The sequence below is a fragment of the Falco cherrug genome, chromosome W (assembly GCF_023634085.1).
Source record: "Falco cherrug isolate bFalChe1 chromosome W, bFalChe1.pri, whole genome shotgun sequence".
Taxonomy (NCBI): Eukaryota; Metazoa; Chordata; class Aves; order Falconiformes; family Falconidae; genus Falco; species Falco cherrug.
Window position 1 is genome coordinate 7,596,268 of NC_073719.1, and position 24,017 is coordinate 7,620,284.

The following is a 24,017-nucleotide window of genomic DNA, read 5'->3' on the forward strand; positions in this document are numbered from 1 at the left end:
CTAGAGAATCTAGAATTAAAACGAATAAAGAGATCAGGGATAAGTGATGATATTTGGAATGAACCATCTACAGGAGTGAAAATTGGCTGGGCACTGGAATCACTTTTAAATCCTATAGCTTCATATAGAAACAGAGCATGGCTCTATCATTTAACTGGTCAAGTGGAAAAATTGGCAAACGTTACCAAGAAGGGGTTTAAGGAATTGAATATACAACTACAGGCAACCTCCAGAATGACTTTACAAAATAGAATGGCACTAGATATGCTCCTACTTAAAGAACATGGAGTGTGTGGATATCTTAAGGATAAACTGGACCACTGTTGTATCCACATTCCAAATGTCACTCAGGATGTGGAACATGATCTAGATCTATTGGGAAAAATTGAAAAAGAAACTGAAACAATTCAAAAGGATATGTCAGAAGATTGGCTCGGGAAAATTTTTAAGAAACTGGGATGGAATTTGAGCTCTTGGATACAATCTATAATTAAGACTTTGTTTCTGTTACTAGTTGTCTTTTTGATGAGCATGCTGATATATGCATGTCTGAAGAAACAGTTTACCAATAGAATTGCAGTGAGTCGTATGATTATGAGAGAAGTACCAACTATTTCACCAAGACATGATCCATTACCCAAATATGTCGAAACAAAAGATATATGAATAAAGTGAAAGTATTGAAATAATGATTTTCAACACTTTCAAAGGGGGGAAATGTTACCGATTAGTTAATAAGTTAAAATTGATTGATTCTATTTGATTAATTAATTGATTTTATAAAATCATTTAATAGAATTAAAATGTAGAAGGCTAAGGAAAAAAAAAATTATAGGAAACTTGCATCTACGCAATAAGAGACGTTATGGAATCTTTTGTACGTCTTGTACCAAGGCTAGAAGAAGGGCCTGGAACTATTGTAATAACTCTAGGGTTGGAAGGTTCCATTGTATTTAACCAGTCTTCTGTACGCAGAGGTGTATTGAAATGTCAGAATATGAGATTAATGGGAACTGGGGAGAGTCGACTGGAACAGCTTGTAGCTGCCTGCCAAGAAACTGTGAACTTTAGTAAAAGGTAATTCCGGCAGGGGGAGATCGCGACCACCGACTCATATACCACCTACCCAAATCGTACCCTAGAACCATTTCTAGACCTTTCTAAGCTTTGCTGCGCATAATTGGATATAGGAGGAGAGTATGTAAATGATTTATGGGAAATGTTATGATTATGTATGAATAATTAATGAATATGTATGAATAAGTTTTATATATGGAATCTGATTTTGGGACCTGGTGTGCGTTGGTCGTGAGAGGACTTGCTCACGCACCCGGCCGTCAATAAAGAAGTGTCTGCTTATCTACATCACATTGGTGTCGATAAGTTCTTCATTCCGAGATTTCGGTAACAGTATGATGGGTAAAAATCTGGCTAAACGGCTGAGTCTAAAGAGCGATACTAAATGGAGTTATATCCAGCTAGTGGCTGGTTACAAGTGGTGTTTCCCAGGGCTCAGTACTGGGCCCAGTCCTGTTTAATATCTTTATTGATGATCTGGACAAGGGGTTTGAGTGCACCCTCAGGAAGTTTGCAGATGACAGCAAGTTGCAGGGGGAGTGTTGATCTGCTTGAGGGTAGGAAGGCTCTACAGAAGGATCTGGACGGGCTGGATGAGTGGGCTGAGGCCAGTTGTATGAGGCTCAACAAGGAGAAGTGATGGGTCCTGCACCTGGGTGACAAAAATCCCATGCAATACTACAGGCTTGGTGAAGGGTGGCTAGAAAGCTGCCTGGCAGAAAAGGACCTGGGGGTGCTAGTTGACAGCTGGCTGAACATGAGCCAGCAGTGTGCCCAGGTGGCCAAGAAGGCCAACAGCATCCTGGCTTTTATGAGAAATAGTGAGGCCAGCAGGATTAGGGAAGTGATTGTCCCCCATACTCATCACTGGTGAGGCCGCACCTCAAATGCTGTGTTCAGTTTTGGGCCCCTCACTTCGAGAGTGACATTGAGGGTCTGGAGTGTGTACAGAGAAGGGCAATGAAGCTGGTGAATGGTCTGGAGAACAAGTCTTAAGAGGTGCAGCTGAGGGAACTGGGGTTGTTTAGGCTGGAGAAAAGGAGGCTCAGGGGGGACCTTATTGCTCTCTACAACTACCTGAAAGGAGGTTATAGACAGCTAAGGGTAGGTGTCTTCTCCCTGATAACAAGTGATAGGACAAGAGGAAATAGCCTCAAATTATGCCAGGGGAAGCTTAGATTGGATATTAGGAAAAATTTCTTCACTGAAAGGGTGGTCAATCATTGGAACAGGCTGCCCAAGGAGGTAGTGTAACCTAGTAACAGATAGTAAGAGATAGTAACACTATCTCTGGAGGTGTTTAAAAAATGCGTAGATGCAGTGCCTAGAGACATGGTTTAATGGTGAACTTGGCAGTCCTGGGTTAATGGTTGGACCTGATGATATTAAAGGTCTTTTCCAACCTAAATGATTCTATGAATATCCTGTAAATGTATAGGCACGATGAGGATTGGAAGCATCGATAGACTTTTTTGAAATTTGGACTGAGAATGTCAATCAGAATTTAACACTCCAGTCCTCCTGGTAAAGAAAACTAAATCTTTGGAATATAGGTTGGTACAAGATTTAGGAGAAATCAATACTCAGACAGTCAATGTCCACTTGGTAGTCCCAAATCCCTATACCCTCCTCGCCTCAATACCAGAGACTAATGTGTATTTTACCGTATTGGATCTGAATGATGCCTTCTTTTGTATGCTAATTGACAAGCAGAGTCAACTTATCTTTGCTTTTGAGTGGGAGAAGCTGACTACAGGATGAAAGATGCAACTGTGCTGGACTGTCCTTCTCCAGGGACTGAAGAATAGCCCCACAATATTAGATAATATTTTGGCAAAAGAATTGGAAGAATGACATTGTGAGTAGGAAACCATTTCAGTGTTACAATATGTAGATGATATACTGATTGGGTCAGATACTCAGGAAGAATGTTTGGAGGCAACTATTAATCTACTTAATTTCTTGGGCCTAGCAGGATAGTGAGTTTCTAGAAAAAAGGCCCAGATTGGAAAGAGGGAAGTCCACTATAAGGGCTTTGAGATTATGAGAGGGCAGAAAAAGCTTGGTGCTGAGAGAATAGAGGCAATATGCAGAATTGCTGTCCCCACCTCAAAGAAACAATTTTTTCTAGGAATTTTCTAGGTTTCTAGGAATGGCTGGATGGTGTCGATTCCAAATTTTGGCTTGATAGCCAAACCCTTATATGCAGCTACAAAAGGACCAGAAACAGTGTTAGAATGGACTCCAGAAAGCTGAAAAGCTTTTGATGAAGTAAAGAGAAAGCTGACGGAAGCCCCTGTGTCGCGACGGAGGGAAGACACAGTCACTCAATATGAGTGATCAGCAGACTTCGTTTATTGAACCTTACAGTCACCTTTTATGCCTTGTTATAATTAGCTCATACATATTACAAAAGTTAAGCTCATTATTGGTTAGTTGCCTAAATACCAAGCCCGCCCCTAGTTTCTCTTCTGTAGTTATCTGTTCCCACCTGCAACATTCTTTTCCCACTGAAATCTTCCTGTTACTGTGTAACAAGAACAGCCAAGGATAGTGTATTTTTGCTTTACTTCAGATAAGCTGAGAGCAATGTGCATTTTTGTCCAGCCAGCTGGACTATGTCTATGTGACCCTTTTCAGCTAGCCAGTTATCCACACCCCTGCATCGAGACTCCCAAATTTGCAGAAACCGTTCCAATTGTATGTGCATGAAAAACAGTAAGAAGCATTGGGAGCGCTTACACAGAAGTTAGGAAGTTAGAAGAGACCGGTGGGATACTTTTCCAAACAATTGGATGAAGTAAGCAAAGAGTTGCCTGCTTGTTTGAGAGCAGTAGCTGCAACCATAACTATGATTGAAGAGTCTTGAAAACTGACACTGGCCCAACCTCTTACTGTGTATGTACCCCATGCTGTGATCTCTCTCCTTGAAAATAAAGGACATTACTGGATTTCTCCAAGTTGATTAGCTCAGTATCAAGCAGTGTTGCTGGAGCAAGATGACGTGATGCTCTCTCAAACCTCTACCCTTAACCGAGCTACTCTACTGCCAACTTCAGAAACTGGAGAATTACATCATGATTGTTTAACAACTACTGAAGAAGTTCACTCTAGCAGGCTGGATCTTCAAGACAAACTGTTACCTGAGGCAAGAATGGAACTTCTTACTGATGGAAGCAGTTACATGTCAAATGGAAAATGGAAAGCTGGATATGAGGTGGTAACTAACACAGAAGTATTGGAAAGTAAATCATTAACTAGCAACACTTCTGCCCAGAAGGCTGAATTAATAGCCTTCACTCTAGCCTTGGAATTAAGTCAAGGAAAAAGAGTCAACATTTATACAGACTCGAAATGGGCCTTTGGAGTAGTTCATGCACATGGAGCGATTTGGAAGGAGAGAGGACTTCTAACTTCACAGGGAACCCCAGTGAAATATGGGACTGAGATTATGAGATTGTTGCAAGCGGTTCTTCAGCCAAAGGAAGTTGCAATAATGCACTGTAAGGCACATCAGAAAGGAAATACAGGTATTATAAAAGGAAACCGAAGAGCAGATCAAGCAGCTAAAGAAGCTGCGTTAAAGGGACCAAGCTTTGAAGGAGCATTACACCCAAAACCTCATATAGATTTGTCTCTTCCAAATTATACAAAAGAAGACCAATTAGCAGAACAATTGGACTGTACTAGAAATAAGGAAGGATGGTGGGAACACCTGAAAAACAATTATTAATTCCTGAGAAGATGATGGAAACCGTAGTTAAAGGGATGCATCAAGAGATGCATGCAGGAGCAGACACATTGTCGCTTTCAGCAAAAAGGAATTTTATGCACCCAGGATGCAAATTTTTGCAGATATAGTAGTCAAAAAGTGTGTTGTCTGCTGCACTAATAATTCTAAAATAGGAAAGGAAATACAAGGAGGAAACGTAAAGCAAGGAATAACACCCAGAGAATATTGGCAAATAAGTTTTACAGAACTATTGAGATACAATCAGTACAAATATTTATTGGTACTAGTAGATACCTTTTCTGGTTGGCCCAAGGCTTTCCTTTGTTGTACCAACAAGGCTAGAGAAGTGGTTAAGGTTTTATTAAAAGAAATAATACCTAGGTTTGGTATACCAGAAGGAATTTCCTCAGATAATGGACCCCATTTTATAGCAGAAGTAGTGCAGGGAGTGTCTGAGGTTTTATAGATTGATTGGGAATTAGATACTCCATGGAGACCACAATCTAGTAGAAAAGTAGAAATAATGAATCAAACAATCAAAAGGCAGATATCAAAATTGTGTCAAGAAGCTCATTTGAAATGGATAGAGGGATTGCCTTTAGCTCATATGAGAATTTGTATTACTCCCAGAGTAAAAGGAGGAGTGAATCCTTTTGAAATAGTGTATAGGAAGGCATACCGGTCTAACCTTTTAACTGGACAGGGAGACCAGATGCATGTAAGAGGACAGGCAAATTTAAAAGAGTATTTGATATCTCTTTCACAAACTTTATCCTCAGTGCATAGGCACTTAAATCAAAGAGCCCCTCTTCCCTTGGGTGTGCCTGAACACACTTTGCAACCTGGAGATGTAGTATCTGTTCGGACGTGGAAAGATGAGGCACTACAGGAAAAGTGGAAGGGTCCTTACATTGTTTTGCTGAAAACATATACAGAAGTAAAGGTAGAAGAAATTGACTCCTGGATTTATCATACCCATGTAAAAAAGACCCCTGTGACTGAAAAAAATAAGTGGACATCACAACAAATTGAAGCGACAATTGACTAAGGAACTATAAATGAAATTGCATTTGCATTGAGAAAGGAGTGTTTGGAACAGTTAGACTGATTAACCTTATAAGGTTACCTAAAATGTTAGATATGAAAGTTTTTACAATATGTTATTGTTGTTTTCTGATAATTCAGGGAAACTTAATTTTGGAACTCATTCAGTCATTTGGGAGAATCCACAACTCTAGTAGTATTACAGCTTGTTTACCATTGCCAAAATCGGAAAATATGAATTGGACGTGAAGAAGGCAATTGGCATTACAAGATTTGAATATTTAACTCCAAGCGACTTCAAAAATGACCCTACAGAACAGGTTTCTCTTAGATTTATTGTTACTGCAAGAACATGGAGTATGTGGATACTTGAATTTGAAGAATAAAAATTGTTGTGTCCACATCCCAAGTATTATGAAATACTTGGACAATCAAATTGAAGAAATAAATCAAGTGGCAAAATCTAGTACAGATCTTAGAAATTCGATGAAGGAAAATTGGCTAAACAAAATATTACATAATTTTGGATTCCTCCTTACTGGATGGCTGTCAAACCTAGTTCAGACTGTAATTACGATACTTTTTTTTTTTTTTTGGCTATAATCTGTATCGCTTTGAGTTGTGCCAAGAGATTAATTATACAATCAACTGTAGGAATTCATGTAATGATAGCTAAGAAGAAGAGTGAGGCTTACGAGGCTTGCCATGAGGGACAAATCTCGTAAGCCTCAAAGTAGGGAAATTATATCAAATGATTAATAAAATTGAATGCATTGTTAGTAGCTTGACTTTAAGGCAATTAGAACAAATGAGTTGTTAAGGTTTAATGCAGGTTACAAGCATCTTGTAGTCCTGCCCAGTGCTTAGCTAAGCACCAGCAAATCCTTTTCTTTAGAAAAGGAACTTCACAAAGGAGGCACCCCCAGAAGATGGATGAGCTGATAGGAAGCTCATCACAAGCAATGAGTTCAACAAAAATAGGGGAAAGGTAATTCCAGTGGGGAAGATCACAACCACTGACCCACTGACCACTAACTCAAGACACCCCCATCCCCCAACTCAAAAAGAAGTGGAAATTGAGCATGCGGACTAATTAATGTAGGAAGCGAGAGAACTGCTTGACAAATAGGAAACTGAGTACTATGTAATAAAAGAGTCATGTAACTTGTAACCAATGAAGGCTGATGTCTTTGCTCATTGAAACATATAAATAGTGTAAAGTTTTGACAATCGAAGAGCTAGGGATTTGTGAATTACCACCTAGCTCCCTACTTTGCACAAACTGGAATAAAGGAATAGGAATACCTTGACTCAATGTGTGAATTGGTGTTGCACACTGGTAACAAACCCACCTACGGGACAACAGGTGTAATGGGAGTATCTCTAGAAATCTAAATGTATAGATATTTAGAACATTGTAAAGATTGGTGTGATAGCTTTGTGAATTATCACCTAGCACCCTTCTCTGCGTAGATTTGTAAAATAAACCAATACCTCGACTCTGTGTGTGATTTGGCTAATGCACACAAGGTAACAATCCCACTTTTGGGACAAGGTGGCCATGAATCCACAAGAAAATGGAGAGTCACTGTTAGCATGACAATGGGAAGAGAAGGAATAATCTCCTCTGACTCTGCCTGGAAAGCAGGTTCCCATTTTTGAATGCAGAAACTGGAACTGTATTTTGGTGTTTGTTTCTTTGCATGCAGGAAGCATACCTCTGCATATTTTCTTGAAAAATAATCGGATCAAGTCAAAGACCATGCTGCTACCTCTCATGAATATATTATTTTGATTTATTTGCTATTCACTTAGGATCTGGTAGCAATAGTTGCTTACACAACTACTGTGAAAACCTCCTTGAAGCTCTTGCTTTAGCTCAAATCACATAGTGAGTTTCACCTTGTGAATGTGTTATCTTGTAGTTGTTCCTCATTTCCTTCCTTCCCCCTTGGCAACAGCTTTCCAGAGTGCCTCTGTATGGGCACATAGGACTCAGAACTCAACATGTGGTCATCTTTCCTTCCATTTTGTTGCTATGCTGCTCTGTTGTGCCAAATTAGGCACTACTGTTGTCTCAAAAGTGAGTTTGCTACCCAGTGTGCAAAATCAAAGAAAAAGTCTAAGAATACAAGATATTGCTTTTAATACAAAGTAGTGCAAGTATGGGTGCCAGGTGAACTAGCTCACCTTGGTAGTTTCCACAATCAGATTTATACATGATTACTTGAATATTAATTTGTTAACTTCCAACCCTCTAACACTGATTGGATGGTAATCTACATAATGGTTACACAATCTTATTGGTTAACTATGCAAGCTCATTGGGGAAGGGTCTCTTTGTGGGCCGGGGTATCTGGTGTAAGGGATTTGATTTTTAGTATTATGATGAAGGTAGTTCACTTAAGGACACATTTTTGGCTATTTGTCCAACAAGTATCAGATATCTCTTGATTGCAAGAGTCTTGTGTTGCCAACTTTCCAGGATGTAATTGTTCTTCAGTTCCCTTGTCCTAAGCAGCAATTACTTCAGTTAATCATCCTTGATAGTTCTTTGCATAGGACATTCTGAGTCGAAATAATGTATACATTCTGTTTCTTCAAGAATATGTGCAGATTGTTAAACAAAACCAGATGTCCATATAGTAGTTGTTAGATAGCTTATACATTCTGGTTACAAAGTTTGATCACATTACCATTTCCTCTTTGAAGAGGATTGGGGTGGCAAGTGTAAGCCTCAAGAAGCAAGTTCTAATTTAAAAATAATTTATCTTACTTATTAATGTATTGAGAACTCCACTGAAATAAGTGAAGGTAAAAATACCATTTTTATAAAGAAAGCGACATTTTCAGAGTACACAGCAAACGGATTGGTACATCTGAGATAGCTGCTTTTGTTTTCCTAGATGTCAACATTCAGCTGACACTCTTTTACTATAAAAAAAACAACCAAACCCCATCCAATGTGCGCTCCCCCCCCCCCCCCCCCCCCCGACCTTTATTTCCATGCTCAAGTGATAGCCATCAATGGTGATCAGGTGATCCTAATGGCTGCATCTGACTCAAAGTGGATTCGGGGGAGACAGATAAAACCACCATAGCCAAGGGCTAATTTGAGCAATACACCCACCTAACCACAGTGCTGGTCAAGGTCCAACTTAAGCCAAGTTTGAAAGAAACTAACTTCTGTAGTCAGTATGCAAATATGACTGAGTTTATTACTCTACCCCATAAATAGTAGACAGCCCAGGGCCCATTGAGCTTTCCTGCATGGCAGTGGGTTGTATGTCAGGATCTCCCCTTGAGTAGGGGTTATTCTCAAGGTTATTCCTCAAAGCTGAGAGATTCCTTGCCACAACAGATTCTTGGTAAACTTTGAAATCTTAGCTAAGTGATATAAAGGACTGATTGTGCACATATTATCCTTTAGATATAAACCATTGACCAAGTCTGGGACTAAGTCTGGATCTAGCCATACCTAAACTCCCCTCTGAGAAGGAGTTTAGAATGTAAGGGGGTCCTTTCTGAACCTTGTGACTCAACAGAAGGGTCTACCTGACAGCTTTGTCTGACCCTGTCCTCTATGCAGTAAATAAATGTACCTTGCCATTGAATCCTGTTAAACCACTGTTGCATTTACTATCAAACTTTGTTAAATCACTGTTTTATACCAATAAACATACTGCTGCTTCTCTCTTACGAATAAAGTGCATCACTCCTGTGACACCCAACCACTCCACCAAATATTCTGTTTTCTTACTCACTGTACAGACAAAACTACACTCTCTGGGAGACCTGCCCAGGAAGATTGGGTAATCAGTTTAAAAGTGACAGGCTGACAGTTTTAGTCCTAAAAAACAATGCCTGAACAAATGTATGTCATTACACTGAGGTGGTACATCTGTGGTGGGTTGACCTTGGCTGTCTGTCAGGTGCTCACCAAGCCGTTCTATTACTCCCCTCCTCAACTGGACAGGGGAGAGAAAATATGAAAGGCTTGTGGGTTGAGATAAGGAGAGGGAGATCATTCAACAATTACCATCACAGGCAAAACAGATTCAACTTGGGGAAAATTGTTTAATCTATTACCATTCAAATCAGAGTAGGATAATGAGAAATAAAATCAAATCTTAAGGCACCTTCCCCCCACCACTCCCTTCTTCCCAGGCTCAACTTCACTCTCAGCTTCTCTACGTCCTCCTGACGTGCGGAATTAGACTCTATAACTCGAAAGTTATAAAGTAGGTATGTTTATTGCGCGCAGATGCACGGGGGATCGCTCCTCCACAAGCGTGCATACCCGAAGTGACGAACCATCTCACATTTATACAATGAACAAATGAATATTCAATTAACGCCTATACATATTTGTTACCTAAACCCCGCTTCGTATGTTAATTAGCTTATCAGTCCATTTCCTGGAATGTGGTGGTCCTGCAGGTTTGTAGGTGATTCATGTTCTTGTGACCATCCGATCTTCTTCAGGTGATTCATGTTCTTGTGACCATCCGATCTTCTTCAGGTGATTGTGACCACCCAATCTTTTCCAGCAAGGAGACTTAGCACTCCCTCCCTCTAGATAGCATTTGAATGTCTCTCATCTTTTCTTATTCTCTTTTAAATAGCCCCTTTGTTAGAGGAAGAAGGGCAGGCGTCTCCCCTTTGTTAGAGGAAGAGGGGCAGGCGTCTCCCCGTCTCCCCTTTGTTAGAGGAAGAGGGGCAGGCGTCTCCTCAAAACTGTGGTTGTCACCGCACCCATGACTAGTCACCATACCCACATTCCTTAAGCAGACACATACAATCACAATCCATGTCCATTATCCCCATTTCGCACTATTTCTCCATATCAATCCCCCCTTTTCTATTAAATTAAGTAAATTCTTTTACTTAAGCAGCCTTCCTGAATGATATAAAGCATCATACATAAGTGTTACCCTTTTAAACATTCTCCAAACCCACAAATATAACATAATGGTTAGTATTAAGGAAATTCCTAAACTGATCAATAAGATCACAATGGGGTGTACCATAGTGTTAAGAATTCCTGTTGCAGAGGGTGACCAGCCAAAGAGAGTATCCCACCAATTATGGTTTCCATCCTGTTCTACCTTTTTTAAAACTTTCTTGATCCCCTCTACATCATGATGGATCATAAGAAGAGTTTGATGTCCCTTTTCTTTGGTTTCTTCCAGTATACGTTGTAAATCTGCATGTTTTAATAGTTCTTTTATACTGCTTATATTTAGTCCTATGGGGGTAGGAATTATTATCTGTGATAGGGTAAAATTGGATTTTAAGAATTGATGAGACACTACTGGGGCTGAGTAACTAAAATCGCATCCTGTGATAGTAGTAAAATTACAAATACAATAATTTGAATACTGTGCAGTCTCTTTTACCTCCCCATCTATGGTTATTGTGTTACACTTAGTTCTCAAACACGCACATCCCTTCCCTGCATATATAATTACTGTTTTCAAGTTTGCATTTGGTCGAGCCTCGAAATGACATATTTTCTGATCTGTATCTAAACAAGTATCCTGAGCCATTATAGTATTGCTTTCACAGAGGAAGCCCTGCTGCTCTCGCATAATACAAGATTCTAAATCTACTGTTTGCCACTTGTCGCCTATCTTTCTGGCCCATGTTCTATGTTCAAAAGGGTATAGGAGCACCCCATTATGGTTAATTCCAAGGGCTACAATGGGGTGTATGGTAATTATTACTGCATTATGTATGGTTAACACAAAAGCTGTGATGGTGTGTGTGTTGGGGTCATAGGTAAAGTTCACCATATTCCACCATGACTGGAGTTTTCTTTCTACCTCCGTAGCACTGTCCCAAACCATCTTTTGAATTTCTGTAGGAAATATGCCTTCCTCTCCTTCTCTTATTATGGATGCAGCTATTGATTGCATCCACATTTGGGCTTGGATACAACTTAGAGCCAGGGCGACGTCATCCTGTAAACCACCTAATGCCTTAGTGATGAGTTGATGATCTTCCATGTTTATTTGTTCCCACCTGGGGAGTACCTTCGATATCAACCATTGGTGTGCCCCTAATGCCAATAATGAAGATTTTAGTGGTTGTTGTAGTTTTGATAGATCGGCCGTGGTGGCGGCTAGTTTATTCATTATCACCTCTGAGTCTATGGAATTTAATACTCCGAGTCCTGTTCCCAACATTCCAGTTACATCTCTCACTATTCTGTTTCGATAAATACTTCCCCTTTTTCTTAACCAAGTTGTCCATCCCTCATAAGAGGTTCGTAAGAAGGGGGAACAGGATGGCTTAACATCAGAAACATTGACTTGTATTTTTAACTCTATTCTTTTGAGAGACCATTCTGGGTTAAACAACATTTGTTGCTGACCTGTATTTCTGATTACATATGGTCCAATTGTCTTATTAATAATAGGGCTGTGGTCCATATTAAATTGGATGGTACCACTATACAACCATCCCTTAAATAAGTCCACTTACTTAATTTTATTTTATAATTCATGTCCTGAATTACCTTTAAGTTTTCTTTAGAATAGTTTGGCTCTTGATCTGTACTTACAGTTTGGATTTTATCATCTGGTATTAAGGATCCTTAATTCCTCCTTTCCTACCTCCTCTGTTACTTGTCTGGCCTCATGGTCGGCCAGGCGGTTTCCAATTTCCAAATCAGTGCCTCAGAGTGGGCCATGCCTCACATCAAGGTCTGGCATGGCATATGTTCCCACCGCTCAACGCCTGCTGGGTTGCAGCCAACAGCGGAGCTCAAGATTCTTCTTGGTGGCAAACACAGAGGCCAACCCAGTCTTGCCCTTGACTATGGTAGGAGGCACCTGACCAACCTTATTCCTTGTACTTCATTGTCAATGCAGTTTCATCTGCACATCCCATAACAAGTCACTGTCATGGCAAAACACACAGATTTACATTAGTAGAATTACTACAGAGTGTATTTTATTTCAGTTTTTCTGCCAATATCCCCACAGCCTTGCTGACCAAGGGATATTGTTTTTATCTGAACTGGGCAAGCCTCCCCCTTATCATTTTACTGTAACAGGTAAAGCATTTTTCACCTTTCCTGGAATTTATTTTCAGATACACCTGGTTAAAAATTTCTTTTTACTTCAGGGAGGTCCTCTTTTCCTCTTTTCTGTTGAATTAAAGATAAGCTCAATATTTCAATTACTTGATCATATTTAACTTTTAATTTCATTTCCCCTTCTTTAAACGTCTAGATGTTCTAATAAATCTCATCCCAACAAAGATTTTAGTGAATTTGGCCTTCTTATTTGTTTTTTTAGTTTGTACTTTAAAGGTTTCAGGATGTTTTCCTGGTGGCCAGCAGCTCCCACAAATGTAACTTTTTTTTTTTTTTTTTTTTAACTGAAGTTTAACAAGTAAGTTGGTTTTGTATTCACTAAAATTCCACCTCGTACCCATTCCCTGCCCTAGAAGGGCCGTTACCGGTCCTGTTGTACTGCAAATGCTGCAGCAATTGGGGTGACATTGTCAGGTCCTTCTGCTCAATTGTCAGCAATAGCAACCCCTCCTCCTCCCCAGCAGAACGGTTCGGGGCAGGAGATGCTCTTCCTGCTCTGCAGGTTACACAAGCCTGCCTCTGCAGCAGCACTTCTGTTTTAACTCTTTCTTACCCCGAATGCAAATCTGCTCCTTGTTGCTTTAAGTCTGTTGTTATTACGTATCATGCCGTTGCAGGCAAACGGCAAACATCCTGCCATGCATCCCAGCATGATTCAGTCGCACCTTCGAGGGGGTACAGGGGTTTGTACAAACTCACCCCAACACTTACACACTTTCACAGGGTCTTTGATTCTTCACACACACACGCATGCCTCAGGTTTTACATACATCAGTACAAGTTTTTATATCTTACAACGTGTTTCATTCTGGTTGCTCCACAGAAGGAACCGCAACCTGAGCTTTTTAACACAAAATTTCAACAAGAACATCTTTCTAGTTTAGGTCTCAGTTTTTTCCTATCCTTTTCTAGAGCCACAATCAAAGATCAGGTGATGTTAATCCCGCACTCTTTCTAGTGCTAGTACCATAGGATCCCGAGGGGGTACTAATCCACAGTCCTTTTGCCACTCAGGTTTGTCCTGGAGGACGAAGAACATGTCTGCATACGATACTTCGTCCCATTTTCCTTCTTTTTTCAGACACAACATTAATTGCAGGAGAGTGTTATAATCTAACGTTCCTCCCTCCTGAGGCCATTTCGCATCGCTCTCCAATTTATACAAAGGCCACCACTGATTACAATATTTAACCAATTTCCTTCTATTTTCGGTACCACCCTGTCCTACAATATCACTCCAATGTTTTAATATACAACCCAAAGGCGATTTTTCACAGGGCTTACTCCTTCCATTTCCCATTTTGCAATTTTAATTACTTTGTTTTTCTCCGGCCGCCTTAGCCACCCAAGGTTGGAAACGCGGATAGAGCTTTTTACTCGTTTTGCACTCAAACGCCTGTCTCAAGCACTCTTGCACTCACACTTAGTCAAAATAATTAAGCTATACACGAAAAATCAAAATGCGCAATCACATCATTCACACTCTCCGGGCAGCCCGCAGTCACACAAGCAGTATGTTATACGGTACCGTGCACTTATGTACAAACTCTTAGGAACACTAACAGTTCACAAAGTATGCATTTCAATGAACAATTGCCAAAAAACAAACAACAAACAAAAACCAATTTTTCCTGGTCTTAAGCAGAGTGTTAAGTTTTCCGCTATTTGCCACAAATGACCAGAATGTTAATATTTTTCAACATACATTTCATAACTCCGAGTTTTGAACATATAACAAGACAACACATAGAACAAACAAGACACAGAGCGCTATTTCAGTTGTTACATTCCAGGAATTCCCCAATTCTTAAGACAACCTAAAGGAAGTTTTTAGCTTCCTCTTTTTCCTACGCAAAAGTTTCCCTTTTACTTTTGCTGTGAGGTCCCTCTTGTTCCTGTGAGATTCCGCCTTATTCCGTCCCGCCCCCCGCTTTCCGTCACGAGGCCTCCGGGCTTTTAGGAATGGCAGTAACCTCGGGTTTGCTCGATCTGCCCTCAAGATCGCTAGCGGCCACCCCTTGGTCAGCAAACCCCCTCCCAAGGTACCTTTCCTCCTGGGGACTACGCTGCGCGCCGGACGTCTCCGTGCGTCTCACCAGCCGCCCCGTCACTAAACATACCGTTTTATCCGCGGATCCAGGGGTTTCTCTTCTGCTCCCGGGTGAACAGCTGAGAAGAGGAGGCTCCTCCGAGGAAATCTCCCGGGGCGCGCCTAGGAGCGTCCGCTCCGCAGCTGGTCCCTCAGCCGAGCAGAAATCCTCCTGGCTGGCTCGCCAAACTGACGTGCGGAATTAGACTCTATAACTCGAAAGTTATAAAGTAGGTATGTTTATTGCGCGCAGATGCACGGGGGATCGCTCCTCCACAAGCGTGCATACCCGAAGTGACGAACCATCTCACATTTATACAATGAACAAATGAATATTCAATTAACGCCTATACATATTTGTTACCTAAACCCCGCTTCGTATGTTAATTAGCTTATCAGTCCATTTCCTGGAATGTGGTGGTCCTGCAGGTTTGTAGGTGATTCATGTTCTTGTGACCATCCGATCTTCTTCAGGTGATTCATGTTCTTGTGACCATCCGATCTTCTTCAGGTGATTCATGTCCTTGTGACCACCCAATCTTCTTCAGGTGATTGTGACCACCCAATCTTTTCCAGCAAGGAGACTTAGCACTCCCTCCCTCTAGATAGCATTTGAATGTCTCTCATCTTTTCTTATTCTCTTTTAAATAGCCCCTTTGTTAGAGGAAGAAGGGCAGGCGTCTCCCCTTTGTTAGAGGAAGAGGGGCAGGCGTCTCCCCGTCTCCCCTTTGTTAGAGGAAGAGGGGCAGGCGTCTCCTCAAAACTGTGGTTGTCACCGCACCCATGACTAGTCACCATACCCACATTCCTTAAGCAGACACATACAATCACAATCCATGTCCATTATCCCCATTTCGCACTATTTCTCCATATCACTCCCAGCCTGAGTGGCGCAGGGGAATGGGAAATGAGAGTTGTGGTCAATTCATCACACATTGTCTCTGCTGCTCCTTCCTCCTCACACTCTTCCCCTGCTCCAGCATGGGGTCCCTCCCACAGTAGACAGCACTTTATGAACTTTTCCAATGTGAGTCCTTTACTGTAGGAGGGAATCTGGAGTTTTCAGTGAGGCTGGACTGAGCAGGACTGTTCAGGTGCAAAGACAGAGCATGCCAGGATTGATTTTTTTTTCTTTAATGGAACATGCTTTTGTCGTGCAATATTTTTTCCATCCAGCCTCTAGGTTGCCTGTCAGGCCTGAGCACATGATTTTGTTAAGAAGCTAGAGGCTTACTTTACTTGTTGAGTTTGAGCTTTATAACATTGACGTGCGGAATTAGACTCTATAACTCGAAAGTTATAAAGTAGGTATGTTTATTGCGCGCAGATGCACGGGGGATCGCTCCTCCACAAGCGTGCATACCCGAAGTGACGAACCATCTCACATTTATACAATGAACAAATGAATATTCAATTAACGCCTATACATATTTGTTACCTAAACCCCGCTTCGTATGTTAATTAGCTTATCAGTCCATTTCCTGGAATGTGGTGGTCCTGCAGGTTTGTAGGTGATTCATGTTCTTGTGACCATCCGATCTTCTTCAGGTGATTCATGTTCTTGTGACCATCCGATCTTCTTCAGGTGATTGTGACCACCCAATCTTTTCCAGCAAGGAGACTTAGCACTCCCTCCCTCTAGATAGCATTTGAATGTCTCTCATCTTTTCTTATTCTCTTTTAAATAGCCCCTTTGTTAGAGGAAGAAGGGCAGGCGTCTCCCCTTTGTTAGAGGAAGAGGGGCAGGCGTCTCCCCGTCTCCCCTTTGTTAGAGGAAGAGGGGCAGGCGTCTCCTCAAAACTGTGGTTGTCACCGCACCCATGACTAGTCACCATACCCACATTCCTTAAGCAGACACATACAATCACAATCCATGTCCATTATCCCCATTTCACATTATTTCTCCATATCAATCCCCCCTTTTCTATTAAATTAAGTAAATTCTTTTACTTAAGCAGCCTTCCCGAATGATATAAAGCATCATACATAAGTGTTACTCTTTTAAACATTCTCCAAACCCACAAATATAACATAATGGTTAGTATTAAGGAAATTCCTAAACTGATCAATAAGATCACAATGGGGTGTACCATAGTGTTAAGAATTCCTGTTGCAGAGGGTGACCAGCCAAAGAGAGTATCCCACCAATTATGGTTTCCATCCTGTTCTACCTTTTTTAAAACTTTCTTGATCCCCTCTACATCATGATGGATCATAAGAAGAGTTTGATGTCCCTTTTCTTTGGTTTCTTCCAGTATACGTTGTAAATCTGCATGTTTTAATAGTTCTTTTATACTGCTTATATTTAGTCCTATGGGGGTAGGAATTATTATCTGTGATAGGGTAAAATTGGATTTTAAGAATTGATGAGACACTACTGGGGCTGAGTAACTAAAATCGCATCCTGTGATAGTAGTAAAATTACAAATACAATAATTTGAATACTGTGCAGTCTCTTTTACCTCCCCATCTATGGTTATTGTGTTACACTTAGTTCTCAAACACGCACATCCCTTCCCTGCATATATAATTACTGTTTTCAAGTTTGCATTTGGTCGGGCCTCGAAATGACATATTTTCTGATCTGTATCTAAACAAGTATCCTGAGCCATTATAGTATTGCTTTCACAGAGGAAGCCCTGCTGTTCTCGCATAATACAAGATTCTAAATCTACTGTTTGCCACTTGTCGCCTATCTTTCTGGCCCATGTTCTATGTTCAAAAGGGTATAGGAGCACCCCATTATGGTTAATTCCAAGGGCTACAATGGGGTGTATGGTAATTATTACTGCATTATGTATGGTCAACACAAAAGCTGTGATGGTGTGTGTGTTGGGGTCATAGGTAAAGTTCACCATATTCCACCATGACTGGAGTTTTCTTTCTACCTCCGTAGCACTGTCCCAAACCATCTTTCGAATTTCTGTAGGAAATATGCCTTCCTCTCCTTCTCTTATTATGGATGCAGCTATTGATTGCATCCACATTTGGGCTTGGATGCAACTTAGAGCCAGGGCGACGTCATCCTGTAAACCACCTAATGCCTTAGTGATGAGTTGATGATCTTCCATGTTTATTTGTTCCCACCTGGGGAGTACCTTCGATATCAACCATTGATGTGCCCCTAATGCCAATAATGAAGATTTTAGTGGTTGTTGTAGTTTTGATAGATCGGCCGTGGTGGCGGCTAGTTTATTCATTATCACCTCTGAGTCTATGGAATTTAATACTCCGAGTCCTGTTCCCAACATTCCAGTTACATCTCTCACTATTCTGTTTCGATAAATACTTCCCCTTTTTCTTAACCAAGTTGTCCATCCCTCATAAGAGGTTCGTAAGAAGGGGGAACAGGATGGCTTAACATCAGAAACATTGACTTGTATTTTTAACTCTATTCTTTTGAGAGACCATTCTGGGTTAAACAACATTTGTTGCTGACCTGTATTTCTGATTACATATGGTCCAATTGTATAAATCTTTGGATCTGGTTTAGTTAATTTAAGATCAAGTGTTAATGGGGTTGTTGTAACTGTGGTGGTGGTAGGAACAGTGGTTAGCATGATTGTTATTTTGATCTTATAAGTCAGAGCTGTTCTTGGGGATTCCTTTCCTAGGCATATTATAAAGATGGGCTCGGTTAAGGTAAAATTGTGCCAACATTCCCGTGAATTAAAGCACACGGTTGTATTTAGAAGGGTAAATTCCTTATCTACCTTTCTGACATTAATCTGGGTGTCTCCCGAAATCTTGGTGTTATCCTTTTCATTATATGTTTGACATCCTACTTTTATCTTATCTCCTAATTTTCCCCATAATCGGTCGACTTTGTGTACATCCTCCCGATCCCATTGATTCCTTTGGTACACCTCATTTTCAGAAAAAACCACCATAGCTAGTTTCGTCTTTGAGTCCACCTTTCCCATTATTCCAGTGTGTTTTTTCTGAGCATGATTCCAAGGCCAATTATCAGGCTCTTGGTTGTAGGCAAGAGAGAGGGTACAAAAAAACACAAATGGTTTAAACCCACTATTGATCATTTTAAGAATCTAAACGTTAAAATCTGTTTTGATCAAAAATATCTTTGTTTGAGTTGGGGCTTACTAATAACAAGTTGGGCGAGCCTGGCCACTGGCTCAGTCCCCGACTCTTGTTCTATATTGTTTGTTGTAGTGCCCTTCCCATATGGTGGATCCGCAACCGCTCAGGTTCACTTACTTGCCACCCACATTGTTCCCATTTGTCCGAGTAAATTTGAGTTTCAGTTCTTTTTTGTCTGGGGTTACTTTCCAAGAAGTTGCAGGGGCTTTCTTAATCCGGGTATGGTGAATCCAAGAATTCTGTCCCTCAACCTTGATTGCAGTGTAGGTGGTGAGTAGGACTTGAAAAGGTCCGGTCCACTGTGGTTCCAGGGTTTTATCTGCAAAACACTTAACGTATACATAGTCTCCTGGTCGTATATCGTGAACAGGTCCATCCAGACCCCTACTGCGTGTTCCCATCACATGCTTCTCAATTCTTATTAATTGTTTGTTTAGTGCCACCATATAGGAAGTCATTGTTTCTTCACCAATCTGTGAAGACATCCCCTTTTGTACCCCATAGGGTCGTCCATATAAAATTTCGAATGGGCTAAGCCCCTCTTTTGCTCTCGGTCTAGTTCGAATTCGTGTAAGAGCTAATGGCAAAGACTGGGGCCAAGTTAGATTTGTTTCTTGGCCTAACTTGACAATCTGTTGTTTGATTAGATGATTCATCTTTTCCACCTGGCCACTCGATTGTGGTCGGTATGGGGTATGTAATTGCCAATCTATTCCTAGATGGTGGCTAATCTGTTGCACTATTCTGGACACAAAATGTGGTCCTCTATCCGAGGACATTACCGCTGGGACTCCAAATCTAGGTATTATCTCTTGGAGTAGTATTTTGGTCACTTCCCGGGCTTTAGCAGTTCTGCACGGGAAGGCTTCTGGCCAACCTGAAAAGGTATCTGTTAGTACCAATAAATATCGATACCCCCCTTTTCTAGGAAGTTCCGAGAAATCGATCTGCCAGTGTTGCCCAGGAACATTTCCTCTCCCAATTTTTCCCAACTTTGGCCCCTTGGTAATCTTAGGATTAGTCTGGAGGCAAAGATCACATTGTTGGGTTACTTGTCTAATAGTAGTATACAAATTTCGTGCTATTATGTTTTTAGTGAGATCCTTATATAGAGCTTCTGCCCCCCAGTGCCTTTTTCTATGTTCTTCCCTGACTACTGACCATACCATGTAGGAAGGAATCACTATTCTCCCATGTGAGATTATAGCCCACCCTTCCTCATTATATGATCCCTTTAGGTCAGAAATTAGTTTGCGATCTTCTTTCGTATAGTCTGGTTTACCTTCTAGAGATATTTGTCCATCGGGTATTAGCGCACCCTCTACCTTGATTGCTTTTCTGGCTGCCTGTTTTGCTTCCCTGTCTGCCAGTTCATTTCCTCTTTCCAATTCTGTGCTCACTTTCTGGTGTGCCTTAATGTGCATAATTGCCACCCTTTCAGGAAGCTGGACCGCATTTAGGAGTTTCAAAATTTCTTCCGCATGTTTGATGATTTTTCCTTGGGAGTTTAACAGTCCCCTTTCTTTCCATATTGCTCCATGAGCATGTACCACTCCAAAGGCATATTTAGAATCAGTCCAAATATTTATAGGTTTTCCCCGAGCTCTTTCCAGAGCTCGAGTAAGGGCTATGATTTCAGCCTTCTGTGCCGAAGTGTCAGCTGGTAGCGGCCCCGATTCTATCACTTCTTCAGAGGTTGTAACAGCATATCCGGAATGTCGCTTTCCATTCAGCATATAGCTGCTTCCATCCGTGAACCAATGTTCAGCTCCATTAATAGGAACATCCTTGAGATCTGTCCGACTAGAATAAGTGGCTTCGATTGTTTCTAGACAGTCATGATCGACTGATTCTCCAATATTCCCATTAAGAAATGAGGCTGGATTGACGATGTTTGTAGTCACGATCTCAACATCATCTTGTTCCACCATTATGGCCTGGTATTTTAGGAATCTCTGTGGGGAGAGCCAATGCCCCCCTTTTGTTTCAAGGACTGCAGACACTGTGTGGGATACTAAGACAGTCATTTTCTGGCCCAGGGTAAACTTCCGGGCCTCTTGGATGTTTAGGATGACGGCTGCTACTGCTCTCAGGCAACCAGGCCACCCTTTTGCAGTGGCATCCAGCTGTTTAGAGAAGTATGCCACTGCCCGTCTGTATGGTCCCAAATCTTGTGCCAGTATTCCTAATGCCATTCCCTGTTTCTCATGGGAAAATAGGAAAAATGGCTTACTCACATCAGGAAGTCCTAGTGCTGGTGCCGACATCAAGGCTTTCTTCAGTTCATGGAAAGCTCTGTCTGATTCAGCATCCCACTGAAGATCCTTCTGGTTAGCTGCTATCAGGGAATATAATGGTTTAACAAGCAAGCCATAATTGCATATCCAAAGCCGGCACCATCCTGTCATTCCCAGAAATGTCTGCAGTTCCTTTACAGTTCGTGGTCGGGGGGCTTGGCATATGGCTTCTTTTCGGGCCTTCCCCAGGACCCGTTGTCCGGCACTGATCTCGTACCCCAGGTATGTGACCTGTTGTAACACCACCTGTGCCTTCTTCTTAGAAACTCGATATCCCTGTAGTCCCAGAAAGTTCAGCAGACTCACAGTCCAAATAATACAAGATTCTTCGGTTCTGGTTGCAATAAGGAGATCGTCTACATATTGTAACACTTTCCCTTCTTCTGACGGTGGTTCCCATAACTCCAAATCCTTTGCTAATTGGTTTCCAAAAATTGTGGGGCTATTTTTAAACCCCTGTGGCAACACCGTCCATGTGAGCTGGGTCTTTCGACCGCTTCTGGGATTTTCCCATTCAAAAGCAAAAATTCTTTGGCTGGCTTCATGGAGAGGGAGGCAAAAGAAGGCATCTTTTAAGTCTAAAACTGTGAACCAAGCTAGGTCAGGTGTCAGGGTGGTAAGTAAGGTATAGGGGTTAGCTACTACAGGATACAGATCCTCTGTTATTTTGTTAATGGCCCTTAAATCTTGAACTATCCTATAAGACCCATCAGGTTTTTTAACTGGGAGGATAGGTGTGTTAAATTCTGACTCACATTCTTTTAGTAGTTTTAGTTCTATGAATCGCTCTATGTTTGGACGAATTCCTTCCCTATCTTCCCTTTTCAGTGGGTATTGTTTAATTCTTACCGCACTCTGTCCGTCCTTCAATTTTACTATTACAGGTGATGCATTCTTGGCACGTCCCGGTATGTCAATTGCCCATACTCCGGGATATACCTGATCAATAATCCTGGTATCAATTTCCCTTTTTATAGGAGTATTGGCCAGAGATAGGCTCATAACCTGTATGTATTGATGATTATTTACCTCCAGAGTAACTTCCCCTTTTTTAAATTTGATTGTTGCCTCCAATTGTTCTAATAAGTCTCTACCAAGAAGGGCCTTTGGGGAATTTGGCATAAATAGGAATTTATGGATCCCCATCTGTTTTCCCAACTTATATTTTAAAGGTTTACAAAAATAAGCCTTTTCAGTTTGGCCAGTTGCACCTTTTACTGAAACATAATCATTTCCCAAAGGCATTAAAGCCTGGTTCAAAACCGAATAGGTGGCTCCTGTGTCTATTAAAAATTCCACCTCCTCCTGTTCTTCTCCTAATTTTAATTTTATTAATGGGTCGGCTAGTCAATTTTCTTCTTCCATGTGAGCTATTGTTTTCCCTTGATTATTGCGCCATTTAGTGTTTTCTTGATGTCTGCGTTCAGGGCATTCATTTTTCCAGTGTCCTGTCCTTTTGCATATTGCACACTGATTCCTACCCAGGGGTGTCAGCCCACGCCTTGATTTAACTTTAGATTTTTGATTCTCATTTTCTCTTACTACTGCTAATATTTTCTTTTGGTCCTGCTTGTATCCTTCTTCTCGATTACTAAATATTCTCCATGCTTCCTCTACTAATTTTTCCAAGTCTCTATTTTCAGGAGGTCTCAATTTTTGCAACTTGCGCCTAATATCCCCCTGTGATTGTCCTAAAAAGAGGGATATTAGTTGCTGTGCGCCTACCTCCGAATTTGGGTCCAGAGACGTGTGCCGGCGCATTGCATCTCTTATTCTGTCTAAGAATTCTGAAGGTGTTTCAGAAGGACCCTGTCTGACCTCATATAACGCTGCCCAATTTATTGTTCTAGGAATTGCTTTCTCCATTCCTCTGAATATCCATTCCTGGTATGCTTGTAATCTTCCCATTTCAGCGGCTCGGTTTGGGTCCCATTCCGGGTCCAACAAAGGAAACCATTCTCTATAATTATCTCCCTTTATATTATAATGTTCCTTTGCGAGATCCCCCGCTGTTTTTATGACTAATTGTTTTTCAGTTTCAGTCAAACAATCTAATAATAATTGTATATCACTCCAGTCAGGATTGTGCTGTTTTATTAGAAATTTAAAATTCTGTGCCGTCTTTATCGGATCATTACGGTATTCACGGGCAGCCTCTTTCCATTCTCTCAGATCAGCGCCCGTGAACGGAACTTTTATTTTCATTGTTCCTCCGTCCGGATTTACAGCTTCTCGGAGGGGTGCCTGTAAAATAGACTTCTGTCTGGTGCGTGAAGACACCGGACTATTTGGAGCCGTAATGGCAGTTTTTGTGTTTCCTTGTGTGGCACCGGGTGTTTGGTTTTCTTTATAAATAACTTGTGGAATTTCTTCCTCTTGTTCGCCTGGGGGTGGACTGGGAGCCCCGGCCGAACCTTGTCTCTCCACTCTATAAGGTGGATTAAATAAATCATTTAATTCGGGCTCTTGTTCTCCGTTTAATTTGATACACCTTTGTCCAATACTACATGCTGAGCAACATCTTTTTAACTTTCCTTTACGCTCCGTCCTGTCCTCTCTTTCTAGTGCTAGTACCAT

General features: G+C 41.2%; 1 protein-coding gene across 1 annotated transcript; it reads right to left on the minus strand.

The window, feature by feature from the left end:
• On the minus strand, positions 1–23,645 carry LOC129734629 (uncharacterized). Its single transcript, XM_055698265.1, has 3 exons — positions 22,922–23,645; positions 19,329–22,783; positions 1–9 (listed from the first exon to the last, which is right to left on the minus strand). The coding sequence occupies exons 1-3, from the start codon at positions 23,643–23,645 to the stop codon at positions 1–3; spliced, it is 4,188 nt and encodes a 1,395-aa protein (XP_055554240.1).
• Between the last annotated feature and the right edge of the window lie 372 nt (positions 23,646–24,017).